The sequence below is a fragment of the Martes martes genome, assembly GCF_963455335.1.
Source record: "Martes martes genome assembly, chromosome: 2".
Classification (NCBI taxonomy): domain Eukaryota; kingdom Metazoa; phylum Chordata; class Mammalia; order Carnivora; family Mustelidae; genus Martes; species Martes martes.
In genome coordinates, this window is record NC_137889.1 from 108,656,645 (window position 1) to 108,679,377 (window position 22,733).

At 42.0% G+C, this 22,733-nt stretch overlaps 1 protein-coding gene across 4 annotated transcripts in view; it reads left to right on the forward strand.

Annotated features, from left to right (window-relative positions):
• The first annotated feature begins 11,702 nt into the window (after positions 1–11,702).
• Positions 11,703–22,733, forward strand: part of SEC24B (SEC24 homolog B, COPII coat complex component) — a 97,692-nt gene continuing 86,661 nt past the window's right edge. For 2 of the 4 annotated variants that reach the window (XM_080796147.1, XM_080796148.1), the window contains exon 1: positions 11,747–11,874. In XM_080796147.1, the coding sequence (XP_080652273.1) occupies positions 11,748–11,874 (127 nt within the window). In that variant the 5' untranslated portion in view covers position 11,747. Of the gene's footprint in view, positions 11,875–22,733 lie in introns of all 4 variants that reach the window. The other 2 variants (XM_080796150.1, XM_080796149.1) reach the window with 2 other exon arrangements.

Here is a 22,733-nt window from a genome sequence, read left to right on the forward strand (position 1 = left end):
CTTTTCAGTAGCGGCTTACCAATGGTTGAAGTCTGGCCAGCAGGCAAAGGCACTGGGCTGGACACTGGTAGAGGTTTATGATTTCCACCACATATGCACACTAGCAACATATCATTGCCCACAATGACCGTTTTTGAAAGGCAACATGTATTTATACAGCTAAATATATTTAAGTGAGTCCGAGAAAAAAATAATTTTGTTATATTTTTATCACATCTCATAGCATTTTCCTATATTTATTATGGGAGAAGGTAACACTGAGCCAGCTGCAGATCTGTCTCGTTTGTTTAATTAATGGAAAAATAACAAAAGAAATTAATTTTTTTAAAAACTCGAGTTTTCTGATCTACTCTGCTGTCTGTTGTCAACTTTTAAGTACTTTCCTAGAATCATAGCACTTTCAAAATCTTAATTCATAACTTATTGACCAGAAAGTGTCCCATGGCCAACCTAACCACCAAGGTCATCGTGCTGAAAGGCAGGGTTTTGGAACAACTCGGTACCCAGTACTTCATACTGCTGTCCCCCGTCACCGACATCTCTGCCCTAGCACTTTAAGGCTTATCTGTATTTTAAAATTAAAAGGACAAAATCTTTAAAATTAAGAAGACATAGGACCATCTTATCAAAAAAGAGTAGATCCTTAATGTTGAGATTTTAAGTGTAAGAGAAGTGCGATTATAGAAATAAAAATGGATGTAGAAACAGAATTTCCTGTCCTCTCAAATGAGAGCACGGGTAAACATCTTTACTTAAAGTGGTCCATGGTGCTGGGGTTGTTTATGGAGTGATATATACTATGGAATGTGGAGTTGAAGGACTCTAATTCTAGCAAAATTAGTTAAAGAACATTTTCATTACTTTGGTTCCATATCATCCTACTTTGTGATCCAACACCTAAAAGTGATTCTGCTTTCTAATTACTAAGAAACAAACTATTTTTTGTCCATTTTGTGTTTAAAAAAATTTTTTTTAAAGATTTTGTTTATTTGAAAGAGAATGAGTGAGAGAGAGCATGAGAGAGGAGAAGGTCAGAGGGAGAAGCAGACTCCCCAAGGAGCTGGGAGCCCAATGCGGGACTCGATCCTGGAAGTCCGGGATCATCACCTGAGCCGAAGGCAGTCGCTCAACCAACTGAGCCACCCAGGTGCCCCATTTTGTGTTTATATTCCCATGCATTCTTTTCAGATTCACTGCATTACAGAACTCCTCTCAATCACACTCTTCACGTTCTGTCTTCTCCAGTCAGAGCACTTCTATTCATTGTCCACCAGATGGCGATAGAAGTCCACCGACACGTTATACCAACCACAAACCCAGAGAAAAATGAGGTAAACCCAAAGGGAGAGGTAGAACTTTCTAATTTGTTTTTAAACTTAATTGTTAAATGGAAGAGGGCTATTGCATCTTACAGCCTCAAATATTGGGCTTCTTAAAAAGCCCAATTTTTAAAAATTTAGAAAGGTTTGTTAACGATAATGTTTTTAGTGAGGTAACTAGATAAAGTTTGCTAACATTTTTTTTCAAGTTCTCAGTAATCTCCTTATTGAAACTTCTTGGGTGGGGAGGAATCAAAAGTGGTGTTCCTCAATGTGCTTGAAATCTCTTATACTTTTTCATACTCTACTATAGCATAGAAGAGAAAGTCTTCATAATGGATATCATTAGCTACTGGAGACAGGATCAACTACCTTCATACCTGGATTCTGGAGTCTTTCAGGCAACCCTCTCTCCTTTCTTTGTGACTTCCCCCATTTCCTATCCCATTCACTGAATTATTGAGATAATTGTGATCTTGGGGTGAGTTTCTTAATCTCTTCGAGTTTCAGATTTCTTGTTTATAGAATTATTATTTTTTAAAGATTTATTTATTTATTTATTTATTTGTCAGAGAGAGAGAGAGAGCACAAGCAGGGGAAGCAGCAGGCAGGGAAAGAACCAGGCTCGCCATGAAGCAAGGAGCCCAATGCTGGACTCGATCCCAGGACCTTGGGATCATGACCTGAGTGGAAAGCAGACACTTAACTGACTGCGCCTCACAAGGTGTCCCTATAGAATTATTTTTTAAATGTCTACTATTTTGTGGAATTAATATACTAGCATACCTAAAGCAATGCCTACCACATAGTAGGTGCCCCCAAATGGCAAGAATTTTTTTTTAAAGATTTTATTTATTTATTTGACAGACAGAGATCACAAGTAGGCAGAGAGAGAGGGGAAAGCAGGCTCCCCGCTGAGCAGATAGCCTGATGTCGGACTCGATCCCAGGACCCTGAGATCATGACCTGAGCCGAAGGCGGAGGCTTAACCCACTGAGCCACCCAGGCGCCCAAGAATTTTACTTTTATCACCAACTTTTCCCTTATTTTGAAAGTGTACGTGTTGCTTACTAACCGTAGTGATTTGTATACAGTTCTTATCATTTATGCCTAATGATCATGGGACAAAATTATGACTATGCCTTTTGTTTACATATGTGCAGATTAACTATCAAAATGACTACATTTTGTATCTATGAAGAACTCCTGTGTTTGCAGCCATTACAATTTTTTGCTACTTTATCTTGGTTGGCTGATTACAATATTAACATAATACATAACACATACACACACACACACACAGAGAGAGAGAGAGAGAGAAGATACGTTACCTAAGCCCAGAGTGTGTCTCAAAGCACATATTTTCCAAACTTCAGCTAGGGGGAAAACTAACAGATACCAGACACACGTCTGACGTTCTCTGCCTTGGTTCTAGAGAAACCAGGTGGGTTATATGACCTGATTTCAGCTCTACAACTTCTATACCTCTACTAGAGTTCCATGGAGAACGAAGTAAGAACTCCTTGTCTTAGAAAGTAGGTAGGAAATCCCCCACTTCACTCATGTACCAGAAATCTCCCAGATCCAGGAAATAAGAACAGCTAGGTCTTAGAGATGGCTTTTGGATGAAGTTTGTGCAGTCTACGACGGGGCACCATCCATCCAGTTTCGGTGGGGCGTCTCATTCAAGGATAAGACGATTAATTTTGATAAATAATGAAGATCTTCAGTAGGTTCCCTTAAAGTTGTAACACAGAAATCTTTCACAGAAAAAAAAATAGAAAGTCAAGCTACCTACAACACTTCTATGTGCCATTCCTCACTATTCATGACAGTTAAAATTCTCCTCCTCTTTCAATCCCTCAGTCCCTCCGTGTTGTTCTCTCGGTATTGCTTGTACTTTGCTCACTCCCTTCTTCACACGTGGTATAAAAGTGAGAAGCCATCAGTCGTATGCAGCCGGGCACCAGTCACAACGAGGACAGTTAGAGGCCTCTCTGTTCTCTCCTTGTGAGAAGAATGTAGGATCCCTTAGAATGTATCGTTCTCTCTTTCTGAACGTTTTTTCTCAAAAGAAATGTTCTCAGAGAATTTCTGGGGAATAACATTACCCATGTTGTTATATTTAAAAGAAGAAAATCTCATGGGAGAAATTTCTGTTTAAAATAACCCTCTCCCATACCAACTTTCTTGTAGCTCAACCCCCATAATACCAAATAAATTTGCTAGAGTGTGATAAGGACTTGTTTTAGTGTATTATACAGCCACTGTGAATAGGATTCTGCGTGGTTTCTACTTTTCACTAGTGAAGAAGAAAGTTGTTATAAGAAAAAAAAAACCTTTTTGAAAGAAATTGTGAGCCAAGAAAATAAAGAAAATCTACTTCAATCCTTGAACAAAACACAGCAGAAAGAAAGACCCCACGGGAAGAATACTGTATTAGCTTGCCAGGAGTGCCTTAACAAAATACCACAGACTGGGTGTCTTAAACAATAGACATTCCTTGGGGCACCTGGGTAGGGTCGGTGGGGCATCCAACTCTTGGTTTGGGTTCGGGTGGTGATCTCAAGGTGATGAGACGGAGACCTGTGTCAGGCTCTATGCTCAAGTCAGAGTCTGCTTAAGATTCTCTCTCCCTCTCCCTTTGCTCCTCCCCCTCGTGCACACGTGCTCTCTCGCTCTCTCTCTCTCAAATAAATAAATAAATCTTAAACAAAAAAATAAATTCCTTTTCTCATACTCTGAAGGCCTGAAGTGCAAGATCAAGGATTCAACAGGTTTAGTTTCTACTAAGGAGTCTCTTTGGCTGGCAGATAAATGGTGGCCTGGTTGCTCTGTCCTCACATGGTCTTTCCTCTATGCACAAATATCTGTGTCCTCATCTCTTCTTATAAAGACACCAGTCACATCGATTAGGGCCAATCCATATGACCTCATTTTACCTTAATTACCTCTTTCAAGGGTCTATCTTCAAATACAGTCACATTCTGAGTTATTAGTGGTTAGGACTTGAGGAGGGGTCCATAAGGCCCCTTGAGAACATATCTTTTTGGCATGCAGATTATTTTGAGAACCTGTGCGCCCAGGAGAAACTTTCGCCCCTCCCTTAACCACGTAGAAGAATCTAAGTTAGAGAGTCTTTCCAGAATAAGGGTATTAGCAAAGATAAAATTTATCTGTGTGACCCATCTACCCGGCAGGGCAAACATCTAATTACCAAACATCTGCTCTTCTTATCTTCCTGGAATTAAATTCCTTTCTTCTGAGGTCCCAAATCCCTTCCCCCTTTTTAGTCCAGAATGACATATATACCTCGTTTTGCTGGTCTCTGGAATTTCCATGTCTGTGTAGATTCCTTGTACATATGCTCTTACATTTGATTTTCTTCTGTTAATTTGCTTCATGTCAATCTGATTTTTAGTCCCTCTAGGACCTTTGAAGGGGACAGGAATTCTTGCTTTCTGACATACAAGTTATAGGGGAACACAATTTAGCCCACAACAGAGATTTAAATTTTGTTGGAATTTTAGTTGGATATCCTTTTAAAGACTGTAAGGATATTAATAAGCATTTTTGTAATTATTGAAAATATCAAACTAAATGAAATCCATGTGGCAAGTAGAATGGCAAGTTATGGAAGCTGGAATGGGGAGCAAGTGTGGAGCATGTGTAGTTGAACTTCTCTCCCATTATGGGGCTACCTTTTCCAGAATTCCCAGAATCCCAGATTAAACGTAGTTCATGATCAAAATTCATTTGTCCTGTTCTGACACCTAAAACAATAGACTTACCACTCTTCAGAAGAAAGCTTTCTAATATTTTAGGAAGTTAGACTCATCTCTAGCCCAGCCCCCAACACCCACAAATTCTTGCACATTTTTATATGTCAATCTTTTTTTTTTTTTTTTTAGATTTTTTTGTTTGAGAGAGAGAGAGAGCAGGAGAAGAGGAGTGTCAGAGGGAGAAGCAGACTCCCGCTGAGCGGGGAGTCTGATGCTAAACTCGATCCTGGGACTCCAGGATCATGACCTGAGCCAAAGGCAGTTGCTTAACCAACTGAGCCACTGGGGTGCCCCAACCTTTTTTTTTTTTTTAAGATTTATTTATTAACTTGAGAGAGCATGCATGAGTGGGGGGAGGGGCAAAGGGAGAGGAAGAGAGAGAATCTCAGGCTGACCTCCCCACTCTCCCTCCTTGAGCTCGGAGCCGGACGCGGGCCTGATCCCATGACCCATGAGATCATGACCTGAGCTGAACTCACAAGTCAGACGCTTACCCAACTGAGCCACTCAGCCACCTCTATATATCAAGTTTCTTAAAAACCTTGTCATCGTAATGATTTTTTAAAAGTGTGTCCTAACTGAATCAGTATGTTTGACATATTTAATCTGGGATGTTTTGAAGAGAATTGTTTCACACAATTGACCTTTTTATGTAATTGAATCTTATCCTTTCCACTAGTAACAAAAAAAAATGAACTAGATCTGTAATATAGAAACACCCCTTCTTAGGATGTTTTAACTTATGTAGCTTCATAAATAAAAATTTACCTTCTGGAGCAAGTTTGTCAATTTTGCGTGCTTCCAGCAGATGGCACTAAAGATTGTGCTCAGTAATTTTAGTGGCGGGTAGCCCTTCCCAGCCCCTTCACAGCCTACCCCACCCAGAAAACAAGGGAGTTCCTGAGGGGTAAACGCACAAGGATGTTGCAGGGAAGGAAACTAGGCTGGGGATCACCCATAGGCTCCCTGAGTTGTCCCACTGTTTGAGAAGGATGGGTATTTCCCGCATCTCTCAATGCACTGTGGCCCACAGTGTGCCCTAGCCCTTCAGTTGGGAAGTTCTGATCTGAGTCATCTTCTTATCAGTTTGGAACCTATAATGAGTTTTTTTTGTTTGTTTGTTTGTTTTTTTAAGATTTCAGTTATTTATTTGAGAGAGAGAGAGAACAGAGGGAGAGTTAGAGAGACCAGACTCCCTGCTGATCTTAGAGCCTGACTCGGCGCTTCACGCCAGGAACCTGAGTTCATGACCTGAGCCAAAGGCAGACTCTTCACCAGCTGAGCCACCTGGGTGCCTCTGAGTTTACATTTTTAAAGTATATTTTATAAATATGAATCGCAGGTCAGGGAGAGAGCAGTGAGAATTTTGAAGGTATTCAGAGTAAGGCTTTGAAGATAAAGGGATTTAGGAATGGAAACTCATAATAATTAAGTATACAGTGAATTGGTACAAACCACTTGAAAGTTGGAACAATTCTGAAGGGCAAACAGTGAATCATGCCATTGTTATGGACTGAATTGTGCCCCCACTTCAAATTCGTATGTTGAAGCATTAAACCCCGCATGACTGTAGTGGAGCTAGATCTTTAAGAAAGTGATTTAAGGTTAAATGAGATCATAAGGATGGAGATCTGATCTGATAGAACCTGTGTCCTTACGCAAAGAGACACCAGAGAAGTATCTCTCTCTGTAATGTGAGGACATAATGAGAAGGCCGCGTTCTGTAAGTCCAGAACAGAGCTCCCACCAGAGCTTTACCAAGCTGACACCCTGAGCTTGGATTTCCAGCCTCTAGAGCTGTGAGAAAATAAATTTCTGTTATTTAAGTCACCCAGTCTGTGGTATCTTGTTGTGGGAGCCTGAGGTAATACACCATTTTTCCTATAACAGACAATGATCAGCAACAGGAAAGATAAATGCCAAAATGGAAACACTGCTGAATGTGTGGCAAGGTGATCAGTATCAACATCCCATGGCCACTAACCCATTAGGAGCTGGTTTGGTATCTTAAAGACCTAAGAAAGTACTGCTGCTGTAGAATGCCAGGGAAATGCCAGAACCGGCAGCATCAGCATCACCTGGAAGCTCATTAGAAATGCAGAATCTCAGGGCGCCTGGGTGGCTCAGTCAGTTAGGCTGAGCGTCTGCCTTCGGCTCTGGCTGTGAGCCCAGAGTCCCAGGATCAAGCCCTACATCAGGCTCAGTGGGGAGCCTGCTTCTCTCCTCTTTCTGCCTTCACGCTCCCTCTGCTTGTGCTTCCGCACACGCGTTCTCTCTTTCTCTCTCGCTATCCCTCTGTGTCAAATAAATAAATACAATCTTTAGGGGCGCCTCAGTGGCTCAGTGGGTTAAGCATCTGCCTTTGGTTCAGGTCATGATCTTGAGGTTCTGGGATGCAGCCCCGTATCCCGCTCTCTGCTCAGCAGGGAGCCTGCTTCCCCTCTCTCTGCCTGCCTCTCTGCCTACTTGTGATCTCTCTCTCTGTGTCAAATAAATGAATACAATCTTTAAAAATAAAGTAAAATAAACACAATCTTTAAAAAAGAAAGAAGAAAGAAATGCAGAATCTCATGACATCCCCAAATCCACCAAATCAGAAACTGCCTTTTAACAAGATTCTCAAAGTGATTCATATATACGCTGAAGTTTGAGAGGCACCACTTACCGTTTGCTACAGGCAAAAAAAGAGAAGAGTAAGCTTGCTCCTAAAGCTTCAAAGAGCTGACTCAACTTTCTGTTTGGTGGACATGCATATATGGCCCAGGAGGTAAACCTTTCTACTTACTCAGGACTTGCGAATATTGGGGCTTAGAAACAACGGCGCTTTAGGAACCTAGCCTAATCATATGTAAGAGTTTCTAAAGGTTCTAAAATAGATTGTATATCCTTGCTGCTGTATATCTGTGTGTGTGTGTATGTGTAGAAAGAGAGCTGTCCTAAAGAGATTTCAAGTTATATAGTAGGTGCTCAGTAAATGAGAATTCCATTCATTCAATTCCCTTCAGAATAGCAGGTTAGAAATTCTCAGATGGCAGACTTGTGGGCCATGTTTATCATATTCCCAGAGGAATATATATGGTTGTTCAATTTAACTAATTGCTTCAGACTGCTGTGCATTTTCAGTTTCTTCCATTTTACCAATTTTCTTGTCTTTCCTGTATTTATTTTGCCAATAGCGATTGTTGCTCTCAATGTGTCTGTATCAATAACAGCTCTTTCCCCTGCCTTGTGATTCATTGTTTCTAACTTGCTATGGGCTGGAGAAGTATAGAAATTACAGAACTGTAGATCTAAAATAATAGCCAAATATTCTAAGTAAGAACCTGAGAGAATTTCCTGCACGTACTTTTGTGCACAGGTTGACTATGTGATAACTATTTGCCTAATAATCCCATTTCTTTTTTCTTTTAGGACCTTAGCTATGTCTTTGATGTTCAGATATAACCTTGCTACTCAGAGTGTGGGCCTACTAAAAATGCACTAAATGTGTAAATATACCAGATAGAGGAGGAGAAAGAAGAAAATCATTTTTCATATTGGGAGAGGGACACCTAATAGGGAATGCTTCTAAAAGAGAAAAGGTGGGGGCACCTGGGTGGCTCAGTGGGTTAAGCCTCTGCCTTTGGCTCAGGTCATGATCTCGAGGTCCTGGGATAGAGCCCCAAGTCGGGCTCTCTGCTCAGTGGGGAGCCTGCTTCCTCCTCTCTCTCTGCCTGCCTCTCTGCCTACTTGTGATCTCGCTCTCTGTCAAATAAATAAATAAAATATTTTTAAAAATAAAATAAATAAATAAATAAATAAATGAAAGAGAAAAGGTGTTCCACAAAGTCAAACAGGATTTAAAAACTAGAGAATTTAAAAAACAAAAACAAAACTGTCTGAGGAAGATGCAGAAAGAATTGGACTATCATCTTCTGAGATACACACTGGTCTTTAGTTGTGAAATCTCTTGTACCTTCTGTTATAGAGAATAGAACTCCTAAGTTAGGGGTGACAAATAGTGGTACGTGTGTCAGAACGTCACACTCAGCAAAAACGTCCCTCCTATACCTGCAGAAGGGCTTAATTTCATTTATAGCACTTTCCCACTGAACACAGACTTGGAGTCAGCATTTGCCTCCAAACTGCCCATCATTTCAGAACTGACACAGGCCCTATCACATTTGGCATTTCTGTATTTAGATGTGTATTCGCACATCTAAAAACTATGACTTTTAATGACTGGTGTAAAAAAAAATTGAAGAGATGTCCTGAAGAAAAAGAGCATCACCTCCTAATGTTAAATAAAACAACGAACCAATTCAGCTTAACTTTGCTATTCAAAAGCAGTGTTTCTCCTATTCTCCTGTGTGTCAGAATCACCAGGAGAGACTGCTGTTGGGTGCCCTGTCCAGAGTTCAGTAAGTCGTGGGTGGGACCTAACAATTTGCATTTCAAACATTTGGAGATCCACCATTCTAAAGAATACTGGAACAAATTTTAAATATGTAAAACTGAAAATCCTTTGACAAGCAAAATAGTACATCATAATTAGCATAGCTTTATGAAGAAAAATGTAAAGGAACCCAGCAGAGTTTGTAGTGAAAGAACAAAGATTGTGGAGCTAAATAGACCTTGGTTTGATCTCTGGTTCTGCTACTTATAGGTTCATGATTTTTACTAAGATGACTTGAACTCTATTAAGCCTTAGTTTCTTCTGGTAAAGTGGGGATAAGAAAAATATCCTGTAGAGTTACTGTGAGGACTAAATGTATCAAGTGACTAGTACAGTGCCTGGTATATGGTTAAGTATTCATTCAATCCTTCTTCCTTTCCCTCCTTTTCTCCATTGATGGCAGTAATGGAGCCAAATAACATTTTTTAAAAGGTTGTAGGATCTGACATGCAAAAGATTCTTATAACCATACTAGAAAAAACTACAGTGAATTAGTGGACAAAGTGGAAGCAATTTAGGTTGTAAAGACTGGGGAAGATCTGTGGAAACATAGGGTCCCAGCCCACCTCTTCAGGAGTCGCCCCTAAAGTAACAGGGCTCACCTTCATTCCATATACCTGTGATGAAAATGGGATTCCTATACCCAGGAAAATACATTCAGGGGCACAATGCCAATTGCCTCGTTATTCCCTTGCCCTCATAATGGTAGCCCTTATCCAGGAGTTTTTCTTCTGAGCCTTTTTTCAAGGAACTCCTGGAAAAGCGTTGGAACCTATAACCATGTAATCTCCTTGATAAAAAGCAGAGTGTGATCTTTTGCTCGTGTAGAACTTAGGTTTCTGTGTGGAAAAGAGCTTCCCCCTTTTGTCTAAGTGGAGTGTGATATATCGTTGAAAATCCTAAAACTCAAAAGTACAAACCCAACCACTGAAATCCTATTTGTAGTCCATTTGGGTCATTAAAGCACCAAGTACCATTAATTTATGGCAATGAGGAGAGGCAAGCTTTGCATTATTTCGGAACACACTACATGATCTCCATAATTAATTCAGTAAATTAGACTTTCACTCCAGAAATATCTTGCTAGATCCCATTTCGAGTTCAATGATGTTTCTGAGCAATTTCATTTCAAATACAGAATGATGGTAGCATACTCAGAATTCCAAGATGGCGAGACGACTTGGCTAATGTAGTCTAAGATTTGCTTGCCTGTTAGCATGCTGGGACAGGTCAGGGATTAAAAGATTTCAATGTAGAGGAAGCAAACTGAATTTTTGCTTCGGATACTAGAGCTTCTTTCCTAAACATCAAAAGAATGGAGCTACCCTTGGCAAAAATCATAAAGATAAAGCTTGTCCTCCAGTTTCTCTTAATGTTTTCTCCTCCCTCTTCCCCAGACTTAAGTCGGCGGAAAAAAGTTTAGAATATTATTTCGATTCTTGTGCTTATCAAAGAGAAATGTTTCTTTCTCCTCTGCCGAGGGTTAGAATTCCCTGGGAATTCAGGGACCCTGAAAGCCATATTTCCTTTAGAGTTAAAAGTAAGGGGGGGAAATTCAGGATTAAAAACCAAAACCGAATCCAGGGTTCTCTTTCGGGGGAAGGGAGGACGGGTGGGTGGGGTCAGTCCGGTGCAGCGTGGCCCCGGGGCTCCGGATGTCACCCCGCGGCTCTCGGATCCCCCTCCCAGCAACGTCGCGCCAGGTTCGCCGCACACCCAGCCTCCGCACGGGTGGGAGCCGGCCCAGGTTTCCTTCTCCTACCGGGGTCCATCCCTCCCGCCTCACAGCGACCCTGGCCACGCCGAGGCCAGAGCCGTTGTCGCCAAGTTGGCGGTGAGGCCTCGGTCCCCCGCCCCGCCTCAGGCCTGAAAGCGCCGGGCTTCCGCCGGCAGGGGGCGTTGCAGCGGCGGCCCGAGGCCCGCGGTACGGGGACCGACCCGAGGCTGGAACCTCGCACTCAGCGTTGGGGTCGCGCAGCACCGCCGGGCGGGACCGGCCACGGGTCAGGGGCCAGGGTCCAGGGTCGCGGCACTCGCGGCGGCCCAGCTTGGCTCCGCGGTACAGCGCCGGCACGCCCGGCCGCGGTCCCGGGCGACTCCCTCGGTGACGCGGGGCGCGTTCCTTCCTCTTCCTTTCGCCTCTCCGGCCCCGCCTTCCTTTCCCTCCGCCCACCTCCCCGAAGCGGAGCCGCCGCCGCCAGCCGCGCCGTCATGTCGGCCCCCGCCGAGTCCCCTCATCCGGCCGCCAGCGCCCGGATCCCGCCCAAGCTTGGCGGAGCCACAGCCTCAGGAGCCGCCGCGCCCGCAGGCCCGGGCCCGGCGCCGCACCAGCAGAACGGTGAGGCGGCCCGCCCCATCGGAGCGCGGGGCCTAGCGCCGGCGGGGCAGCCTGCGCGGCCGCTCAGGGCATACCGGGCCGGGCCCAGAGGGGTGATGGGGCGGGGGATGCCGGGGGTGGGGGAGCGGGTGAGGGGGAGCCGCGGACGAGGCCAAGCTGGGGGCGGACTGTGGGGGGGTGCGCGGGGTGCGGGGCGCGGGCGGGGGAGGGGACGGGCGCCCTGGCGCGGGGGCGGGGGCCGACCCGGGAAAGCTGGGGCCGGGGCTGTTTACGTAATGTGACCCTAGGCCCGAAGTCGTCCGGGGTTAGTAGGGGAGGTGGACAAGGAGGGGCCCAGGCCCGCTTTAAAAACCCTCGTAACCCGCCCTGAGCGCCGGCGAGTTGCCCCGAGCGACCCTTTCGCCGGCGAAAAGCCGAGGCCGCGGAGTGCTCAGTCTGGGGAAGCCTGGTGTAGCCCGCGAGCTGCACGGATTGTGCCCTTCCCGTCTCAGGAAAATTGCTTTGATTTCTGCGGCCCAGCGAGCACGTTGCCTTGAAGGGAACTTAAGTTAGCGCTCAAGTTTGTAGACAAAGGGTGTAAATCTGCAACACAAGTGTAACCGTAATGCTGACCCAGTTCGGCCGCAGGCTCTGTCATTGCTGCTGCGGCTGCCGCTCTGGCGTTTGGAGTCTGCCTGTGGTGTTGGAAAGGGAGCAGGTGTCAGACGGATTTAAACGAACACCTTTAGATGGGGGGGAGAGGGGGGCTTTTTTTTCCGCCAGCTCCACTTTCAGAAAGACGACAGCGTGCCAGAGTTGGCCCCGCTTGGAGGGAAGCTTTCAAGGCCTTCATACAGGCAGCAGCCAGTGCGACTTGAAAGCCGCGTTCATGCTAAAGTCGTAGCATTTTAGTATGCGGGAGATTGAAGTGAAAAACGATCATTTCTAGGATATATATTCCCTGATCATTGGGATCTGAATGTTTGTGGGTGGCGCCGGGGAAGGGGGAACTCACGTTATAAACTTGATAGTATTTTAGATGAGAACCCTCGAAAGTCATGAAAAAGGCCGTTTTTGTAAGAGAACAAAACTACATTAGTACTTTTCAAACAGTTGTTAGATTGACCTGTTTTGTCCAATTTGTTAATGGAAATTCACTGGACTATATAAATCAGTTCAGCCAATATGTGGTTTTTCAGCTGACGCTTTTCAAACACGGATACCGTTTATCCTGAGAATCAGAGGTTGAATTTTTTTTTTTTTTTTCATAAAAGTGATGTCTTGGGCCGACTCTCCTTTGGATCAGCCGTACTTGTCAATATTACATGCTTTACTCCCAGTGGTCATTGTTTACTAGCGTGTAGAGTGAACAGTGTAGTAGGTTTTGTGTTCCTGTCCTGAACATTCATGAAGATATTTCTGAGCAGTGTTTGTCCTTGTAAACTTGATATAAATTGTTTTTTCTTTTTAAATGGTCTTCTGTGTAAAGGAACTAGCACATGTTTATTTAAGGAGAGATTGCAAGTCTTTTGGAGTATTGTAAACCTATGTTTAACAGTGATCCAAGGATTGTCTTTTCTTGATTTTCTGGGTATGCATTATTTTGTTAGTGAATGATTTTTTTTTTTAAGATTTTATTTATTTCTTTGACAGAGATCACAAGTAGGCAGAGAGGCAGGCAGAGAAAGAGAGGAGGAAGCAGGCTCTCCACGGAGCAGAGAGCCCAGTGTGGGGCTGGATCCCAGGACCCTGGGATCATGACCTGAGCCGAAGGCAGAGGCTTTAACCCACTGAGCCACCCAGGTGCCCTGTGAATGATTTTTTAAAGTCGTAAATACGGCTCCTAGGCTTACAAATTTTGTGAAGGCCCAAGAGATGCCAGGGTATCTATTGTAATGAGGATATTAAATCTGTTAAGAACATTAGAAGCCAAATATAGATGATGCTTTGTTTCTACTGTTTGTAATCATTACTTTAATATAATTCATTTCAGCATTTGTTGTGTATTTACCAGTTGGGTACTTAAGATAAGCCTAGTAGAAATCAGAATCCCTGCCTTTATCCTAAATTCACCTTTATTTTGTTGACATTCGAGTTCATTCTGACCTTGATGGATTTGAAGGGTAGGAATAGGAGGGCAAGACTGTCTTGAGGCAGAGGCTACAGCATGAACTAAAGTCTCTAATTGTGAAAGTGCATGGCATGTTTAGAAACTAAGCTGTCAGGAGGCAAGAAATGTGCTGGATGATAGGGAGAACCCAAGGCATTGAAGCTGAAAGGAATACTTTAAAAGGGGTCAGGTTGCAGAAAAGCCTTAAATGTCATTGTCAGGGAATTTGGAAATTAAATTCCTCCTACATTCCATCTCCTTCATAGGCCAAGAGAGTAAATTTTACCAGTTCTCATCACAAGGAAAAAAAAATCTGTAATTATGTATGGTGACAGACGTTAACTACACTTATTCTAGTGATCATTTTTGTAATTTATACAAATATTGAATCATGTTGCATACTGGAAGCTAATAGAGCATATGTCAGTTATATCTCAATTTAAAAAAGATAAAGAACTAGGGTCAATTTTTTTGTTGTTTTGTGGAAGGTAGTAACTTAAGTAGAGAAGTAACAAGGTCAAATCTAGTTTTGGGGGGGTTTGCTAATCTTAGAAAAAAATTTTTTGCTGCATTGTATTGGCATTTATAGATAAAGATTAAGCAGTCCTTCAGGGTTTTGGTTTATTCTTTAGGCCTACATGAAACAGTTTGCCTTTTAATGTGTCTTTGTGGAATTCCAGACATGGTGAAAAGAAACAGGTCAGAAGTGTGCATATGAAACATTACAGAAGACAGAATTGTTAAACTGGAATGGTGTCTAGTGATCACTTATTTTAGTGGTTATCCAACATTTTAAAAATCAGATTTATTTTTCCAAAGAAAGTAGTGGCTAGAGCACTGATGGAGAAATCTGAAAAAAGTGGACCTGCTACAGTTAAAATAGAGGTAGGGGTTCAGGTGTTCTTGGAGTGCAGTCTGAAAAACACCTGGTCCACTTTTGTAGATGTCCAGTTTTGTAGATGAAACCAAGATCCAGAAAGGTTAGGTGGGTATGTTTTTCACCAGTTCCTGTGTAAACTTTGTGAGGGCTGCAGTTTTGTCGCTCTTGTCACTGCTGTATATTCAGGTATTCATTAAACATTTGTTATATCAAGTCCAATTCAGTCTTCCTAATTCCTCCAGTTCTTTTTCTATTAAGAGACTGTAGAAAGTCTCTTTAGAGACTTTGACCTATTTTTGCAAAGGGTAGGGAATAGGCAGAAAACTGAGACTTCATTATCACTTTTGTTTTCTAGGTTTAACTGCTCACATGCTTTCCCCCCACTCATTTGAAGATGGTTTGATTTGAGCCTATGACGTAATTGTCTTTAACTTCCTTTTGTGTACTTGTATTTCTATACTTCAGTTTTTCACTGAGCAGCTTATGGGCTTTTAGAATTATTTGTATTTCCATATGAAGTGTTAGTTGAATATTCTTCAGATTTTACTCCACCTTTTGAGAGTCTCTCCAAAGCCCAGTCCTCAAAGAAGGGAAGATTGGGTGAAATAATATCCTGGTAATATGATGGTGCAATTCCAAAATTTCTCCCAGTTGACTTAAATTAAAAGAGATGTTTTAATTCGTTTATTTATGTATTTATTTTAAAGGTTTTGTTTATTTATTTGACAGAGAGAAAGGCAGCAAGAGAGGGAACACGAGCAGGGGGAGTGAGAGAGGGAGAAACAGTCTTTCCACCAAGCAGAGAGCCCGATGCAGGACTCGATCCCAGGACCCTGGGATCACAACCTGAGCCAAAGGCAGAGACTTAACTGACTGAGCCACCCAGGTGCCCCTGAAAGAGATAGTTTAAAAGCTTTTGAGGGGGGGCACTTGGATTTAACAGTAAACCACTACCACTTCATTCTATTTAAGAAGCAAATGGTGCTCGTTTTCAAATGAAAACGTGTTTTCTTCCTTTCATATGCCTTTTCCAGGAATGATACTACTGGCAGTTTTATCATTTCTATAGCCAATCATGTGAGAAAGATGAGTTAGTAATGGGAATTACTGGGATCCATTATGGAAGATATAAACATACCTTTCCCTCAGCAGTACTATCTGGTCAGTTATAGGAAGCCCTTCAGCTTTGAGAGCACATGCAAAATTTAAAAGGATAAAAATCTCCCTGGTGTGTCTGAAGTAAGTTTCTTTTGCTCAGAGCAGGATCTGTGTCTCAGGTTTCTAGTCTTCTTTTATAGCTTAGCAGAAGCATCAGGTCCTCTGGTGAAGATATTGCCATGGTGTAATGTAACCATCTGGATACAGCATTTTCTTCTAAGCTGATTAGTATTTCGAGAATCTTAAGAATCATTCCTTATATAAACAAGTGCCTTTTATCTGCGTTTAACTTTTCTTTTTCATTGCTGTTTGTGTTGCATTAGTTATTTGCGGTATCTTATTCCCACTCCACACCCTCCCTCCCCCCTGGTTTCTGAGACTAGATCTGTAATAATTTTTGTAAACCCCATTCCTTGCCACTGATTATAGTATTTCAGCTAACTTCATTTTCCTAATCATCTGTAAACCCTGAAGTATTAGAAGCCTAAAGACACTGAAATTTTTGAGCCACTCTTTAATGGACTTTCCTAGAAACGAGAGCATCCTCACAGTCAGCCCTGCATGTGAGAGCAGATCGTGTTTTATTCAGAATTGTCAGAAGGTGTGGGCTAGTGAGAAGGTTGATGGCTTTGATACAGCTCCAGGTTTTGTAGAGGTAATTACTTAACATCTCTGAGCTAAAGGGGATAATAATACCTTCCTTCTAGAGTTGTTGAGAGAATTATATTAAATAAGTAACTATTTTTAAAGTACCTGGTGCTTAGCAAAACGAGATACTTAGCAAATGAGAGTCTCCTACATTCCATCTCCTTCAGAATACCAGGATATAATTTCTTCAGGTGGTGGAGACTATATGAATTTTCCTCATCATATTCCCAATGGCAGGAGGCAGTAGGCACTCAACTGAGTAAGTGAACTTGGCTTCATATTCACTATTGTTTTTGAAGATGCCCCTAAAAGGATCCTTTCCTTTATTTATCCTTTTTTCCTATATTTAAGGCTCAATCACTGTTTCCGTCTTTTTATTATTTTCTTCCCCTGCCCAGCCCTTCCTCCCTCCAACATATCTGCTCTTGGAAGGTTCCCTCTAATGGCCATCTACCTCAGCTAGCTGGCTTGTGGGAAGGTGGATTTAATTGGTTTCACGTTTTCTAAATTTCTGTGCTGGAAGCTGCTTGTAATAGGAGCCAAGGAAAAGCAGGATGAGGTAGGGAGGCGAGAGGGAGTAGTAAAATGCCTCGCCTAAGCCAATGGCCAAGTTGTAGCTTGCTTGTTTTTGCTAGTATTTCTGAGAAACAGGTATTGTGAAATGAGCTTTGGAACCTGCAATGCCTGGCCTTTTCACTACTTACCAACTATTTGAATCCATATATATTAATGATCTTGCATGTCCTTATTTGTAAAATGATGATAGTGCTACTTCACAGGGTTGTTGTAAGAATCATGTAAGATAATGTAGAGAAAAGCAAAGTACCTGGCATGTAGTAGGTTCTCAACCAGTATTTGTTTTCTTTTGGTCCCGTTACTCTTTCTTTTTTTTTTTTTTTTAAGATTTTATTTATTTATTTGACAGAGTGAGAGAGATCACAAGTAGGCAGAGAGGCAGGCAGAGAGAGAGGGGGAAGCAGGCTCCCCACTGAGCAGAGAGCCTGATGCGGGGCTTGATCCCAGGACCCTGAGGCCATGACCTGAGCCAAAGGCAGAGGTTTAACCCACTGAGCCACCCAGGCACCCCAGTCCCGTTACTATTAAAGCAGCCAAAGAGGAGAACTGATGGACTTAATGCAGTGAGATTTCATCCAAATGGTCATAGACTGTCTGGCTGTGGGCTCTGTCTGCCAGCAGTGATTGGGACAGTTAGTTTTTTAGCTATTAGTCTTCCATTAGAAAAGAATAATCCAGGGTATCCAGATGTGATTGGAATTCCTCATTTTAAAAAAGATTTATTTTAGAGAGAGAACACGTGGAAGTGGGGCAGGGCAAAGGGAGAAAGAGAGAGAGAATCTCCAAGCAGGCTCCCCACTGAGCACTGAGCCTGATGTGGGGCTCCATCCCAGGACCCTGAGATCATGACCTGAGCCGAAATCAAGAGTCGGAGGCTCAACTGACTGAGCCACCCAGGCACCCTAGGAATTCCTCATTTTTAAAATCACTAAGGGGCGCCTGGGTGGCTCAGTGAGTTAAGCCTGTGTCTTCAGCTCAGGTCATGATCTCAGGGTCCTGGGATCGTGAGTCTGGGATCGTGAGTCTGGCATCCGGCTGTCTGCTCAGCAGGGAGCCTGCTTCCCCCCTTCTCTCTCTCTGCCTGCCTCTCTGCTTACTTGTGATCTCTCTCTCTCAAATAAATAAAATCTTTTTAAAAAAATAAAAATAAAATCACGAGGGGTGTGGTGGTCATATATTTTTTATGCTTGTAAAAAATTTATATTTTAGCAACATTATTGATACTTTATTGCCAGGGGTCCTATATCCAAAATATTGAGTAATCAGTACTACATATACTGATGACTGAATGGATACCAGCCTTGACACCAGAACAGGATTCTGTAAGCCTATAATGTTCCAGGCCTTAGTCTTTTAATTTGCTGGATCATGAGGAGATCTTGCAGGTCTGGGGCAAGGGACCAGCTTTGTGGAGTATAACGGGAAAGCAGGATCAGGGCTGTGTGACTATTTATTGATGGCATTATTTAACAAGAATGATTGTTAAAATGCATAGTAGCTGGATATTGACCTGTTTCTTGGTAGTTCAGTGATGAATAAATTATGTTCTTATATCTGATTCTGCCTCTCCAGGTTAGTATGAATGTGTCTCTGTAGGATAGAGGAGCTTATACTTTGCTGACCTTGATGTTCTTTTTAAGGTGCTGAAAAAAAAACTTTAATCTGACATTTAAAGAATATTGAAATGTGATTCAAGAAAAGACTAATGAAGCAAATATTCTTGATATTAAAAATGTTACTTCTGGGACATCTGGGTGGCTCAGTGGGTTAAGCCTCTGCCTTCAGCTCAGGTCATGATCCCAGGGTCCTGGGATCGAGCCCTGCATCGGGCTCTCTGCTCGGTGAGGAGCCTGCTTCCCTCTCTCTCTCTGCCTGTCTCTCTGCCTACTTGTGATTTCTCTCTCTCTGTCAAATAAATAAGTAAAATCTTAAAAAAAAAAAAGTTACTTCTCTGGCAAGGTAGAAGATGAGGAAACTCATTTAAGGAGAGCTTATGATTAGTTTTTATAATAAATGTATAGTGACTAGATATTCCATAAAATATTTACCTTGTAAATTTGGATTTTTATGTCTGGCTTGCTTACAGCAAGAATAGAATAAATTTTTCTTTGGTGGGAATCTAGTCTGTAGAAGGAGATTATGTCCCTGAGGCAGGGACATACCTGCCTTTGGGTAGATCTTGGGTAGATCTTTGGGTAGATCTTGTGATAATTTAGTCTTGCCAAGAAGGGCATAGATGCCTAGAGAAAACCAGAAGCTATATCTAACTGGTGTCTAACTGATGGTATAAGCAAGGCTGACCAGCTAAGTACCTCCATTGAAAGGTGTATAGCCTATTAGTTGAAAATCTTATGTTTACTTCTCAAGTCAGTTTGGTAACAGTGGGTAGATAATGTGTTAGAATAATCTGTTTCCTTTTTTATACAGACATACCTCACTTGAGGCTAAGAATGTAGCAGCTTTTCAAAGATTGTATATAATCTGAATTTTTCTGCTTTTCAGTGATTTGTTGATGCTCTTTTTGTGAGTCACTGTTAAGCCATTTGGTGGATGCAGTAATTATATTACTTCATCGATTCTAAGACACTTTTTTTTCCACATTTTTATCTCTGAATTTGGGGAGCATCTTAGAATTGGTGAATTTTTTTTTTTTTAAGATTTTATTTATTTATTTGTCAGAGAGGGAGAGGCAGGCAGAGGGAGAAGCAGGCTACTGCTGAGCAAGGCGTCCGATGTGGGACTCATCCCAGGACCCCAGGATCATGACCGGAGCTGAAGGCAGATGCTTAGCTGACTGTGCCAAACAGGTGTCCCAGAATTGGTGAAATTTTGAAATTGGTTTTACTGAAACTGTAGAAGTTACAGTACAGTTTTGTGAAAAGCTGCCATTGACATCTGATGTGGTGAGCTGAGTAATGGCCCGGTACTATGTTCCCTATCCTAATCTTTGAAATCTTTGCAGCTAAGATTAGGAAGTGGGGATATTATCCTGGATCTGGGTGGGCCTGATATAATCACAGCAGATCTGATTAGAGGGAATCAGAAGGAGTCATCCAGCAGAGAAAGTAATGAGACCACAGAAGCAGAGGTGGGAGTGATGTGCTTTGAAGATGGAGGAAGAGGACACAAGCCAAGGAATGTAGGTGGCCACTAGAAGCTGAAAAAGGCAGGGAGAGGGATTCTCTTCTTGGAGCCTCAGAAGGAACCATCTCTGCCCATGACACTTGGACCTTAGCCCTATGAACTGATTTTGAGATTCTGACCTCCGGAACTGTAAAATAATAAATTTATGTTGTTTTAAGCCACTAAATTTATGGTAATTTGTTATAGTAGCAGAATATACCTTGTAGGTTTAAAAAGCAGCACCATCAAAACACCTTAGATATAATGAAATACAATATATTACTATTTTTCTTTTGTTTCAAGTGATGTTCATGTACTTGAATTAGTAGAGTAAAATGTGTAAAATGCCACAGTAAACAAGTTCAAATTTACAAGAACATAGTTGTTCTTGTACTAGAGTGTAAGTTGCTTTAAGTAGTGGAAGCTCTTAAAGTTTTGTGTTCTTTCTTTTTACTTACCATGTAGTCCTTGTTGATCCATCATGATGAGGGAAATGCCTGATACAGAAATATTTGATGATTATTTACTAGACTTTACTAGACTCAGGATATAGGAATGGTTTCCATGAGCCAGGCACTATGCTGAGCTTTAGGGATATGATAGAGCTGAGAGCAAACTAGACTCGTTCTTCACTGTGTCTGCAGTCAGACAGTTACAGTAGCATGTGAAAAGTGCTAGGATTATGGTCCAGGATACTACAGATGCAACATTAAGTAGCCATTCATTTGCCGGGTTAGCAGATGTTTTCTAGAAGCAGAGCTGAACTGAGATCTGAAGAATGAGTAAAAGTTGATCAGATGAAGGGGGGAAGAGGGAATTTTTGAAGATTCCAGGTTGGGGGGGGGGAGGTCTGAGGTGAACAAACACAGTTTAAGAAAAATTTAGTATGGTCAGAGTGCATGTGGAACAGTGTTTCTCAGCCTTTTCATACTCATGGCTACCTTAGTGCTAAAATTTTAGGTGGTGGCATTCTTGAAGGAATTAAACTTTAGACACTTGTATTTTTAAAAAGCAGATTTTAGAAAAGTGTCACATGTTTATTTGATCCCTGTCAGAAGGCTTTACAAGGCAACTTAACTGTATTCTGCGGTTACCAACCCTTTTGATGGCCTTTCGAGGTAAAAGTCTCGCATATACTCTTTCCTGATATGTTGTGACTTCTTCGCTCCCTTCCTGCTAGGTCATCATTCTGTGTCACTTTGACCTAATGATAGGCACCTTTGGTTTAACAAAATTATGTTTTATTTACTGATCTCGCTCTCTGTCTCTCTTAAATAAATAAATAAAATCTTTAAGAAAAAAATTCTTAAAAAAAAATAAAAAGGCTGCAATCAAGGCATCAGCAGGGCTAAATTCCCTCCTCGAAGCTGAGGGAGAGTATCCGTTTCTTTGCCTTTTCCCACTTTTAGAGGCTGCCCGCATTCCTTGATTCATGGTCCCCTCTTTCTGTCTTCAAAGCCAGCAACATCTGGCACCATCTCTTAGGATCTTCTGTAGTCACACTTTCCTGACTCTCTTCTACTTTTAAGGACTCTTAACAATTATGTTGAGCTCACTTGGATAATCCAGGCTTTTCTCCTGATTTTAAGGTCAGCTGATTAACAATCCCGATACAGTCTGCAACCTCAGCTTCCTTTGCCATGTAATGTATCGCATTCACATGTTCTGTTGAGTAGGACATGGACATTTTGGCGGGGGTGGGGGGTTGAATTATTGTAGCTCCCAATGTCTTACAGACTATGTTTAAAAATTTGAATTTTTCCTTGATGGCAAGAAAAACCACTAGAAAACTTTAAACAGAGAAATAACATGACCAGATTTGCTTTTTAGGAAGATCACTCTGGTTATGTGTGGTGCAATCATTGTCTAAAAAATAGTGTCATAGAGGGGCGCCTGGGTGGCCCAGTCAGTTAAGTGTCTGCCTTCAGCTTAGGTCATGATCTCGGGGTCCCGGGATGGAGCCCCGCATCAGGCTACCCGCTCAGAGGGGAGTCTCCTTCCTTCATCATGCTCCACTCCCTGCCCCGGCTTATGTGTGCACACGCTCCCTCTCTCTCTTTCTCAAATGCATAAATAAAATTTTTTAAAAGTTGTGTCAGTCAGTTTAGTAAGTCATTGCCAGCACCTTTTTCCATTTATGCTTTAAAAGCTTATTTTGCAATAATTTTAGATTTGTAGAAGTGATGCAAAGATAGTACAGAAAATGCCTTGTTCTTCACTCAGCTTCCTCTAAGTATTACATCTTCTCATGTCTTAACATCTTACAAAATCATGGTACATTTATCAAAACTAGGAAATTAACATTGCTGAAATACCATTAGCTAAACTATATCATTTCCACCATTTTTTTTTCTGTTTCTGAATACAGTCCAAGATATCTTGTTG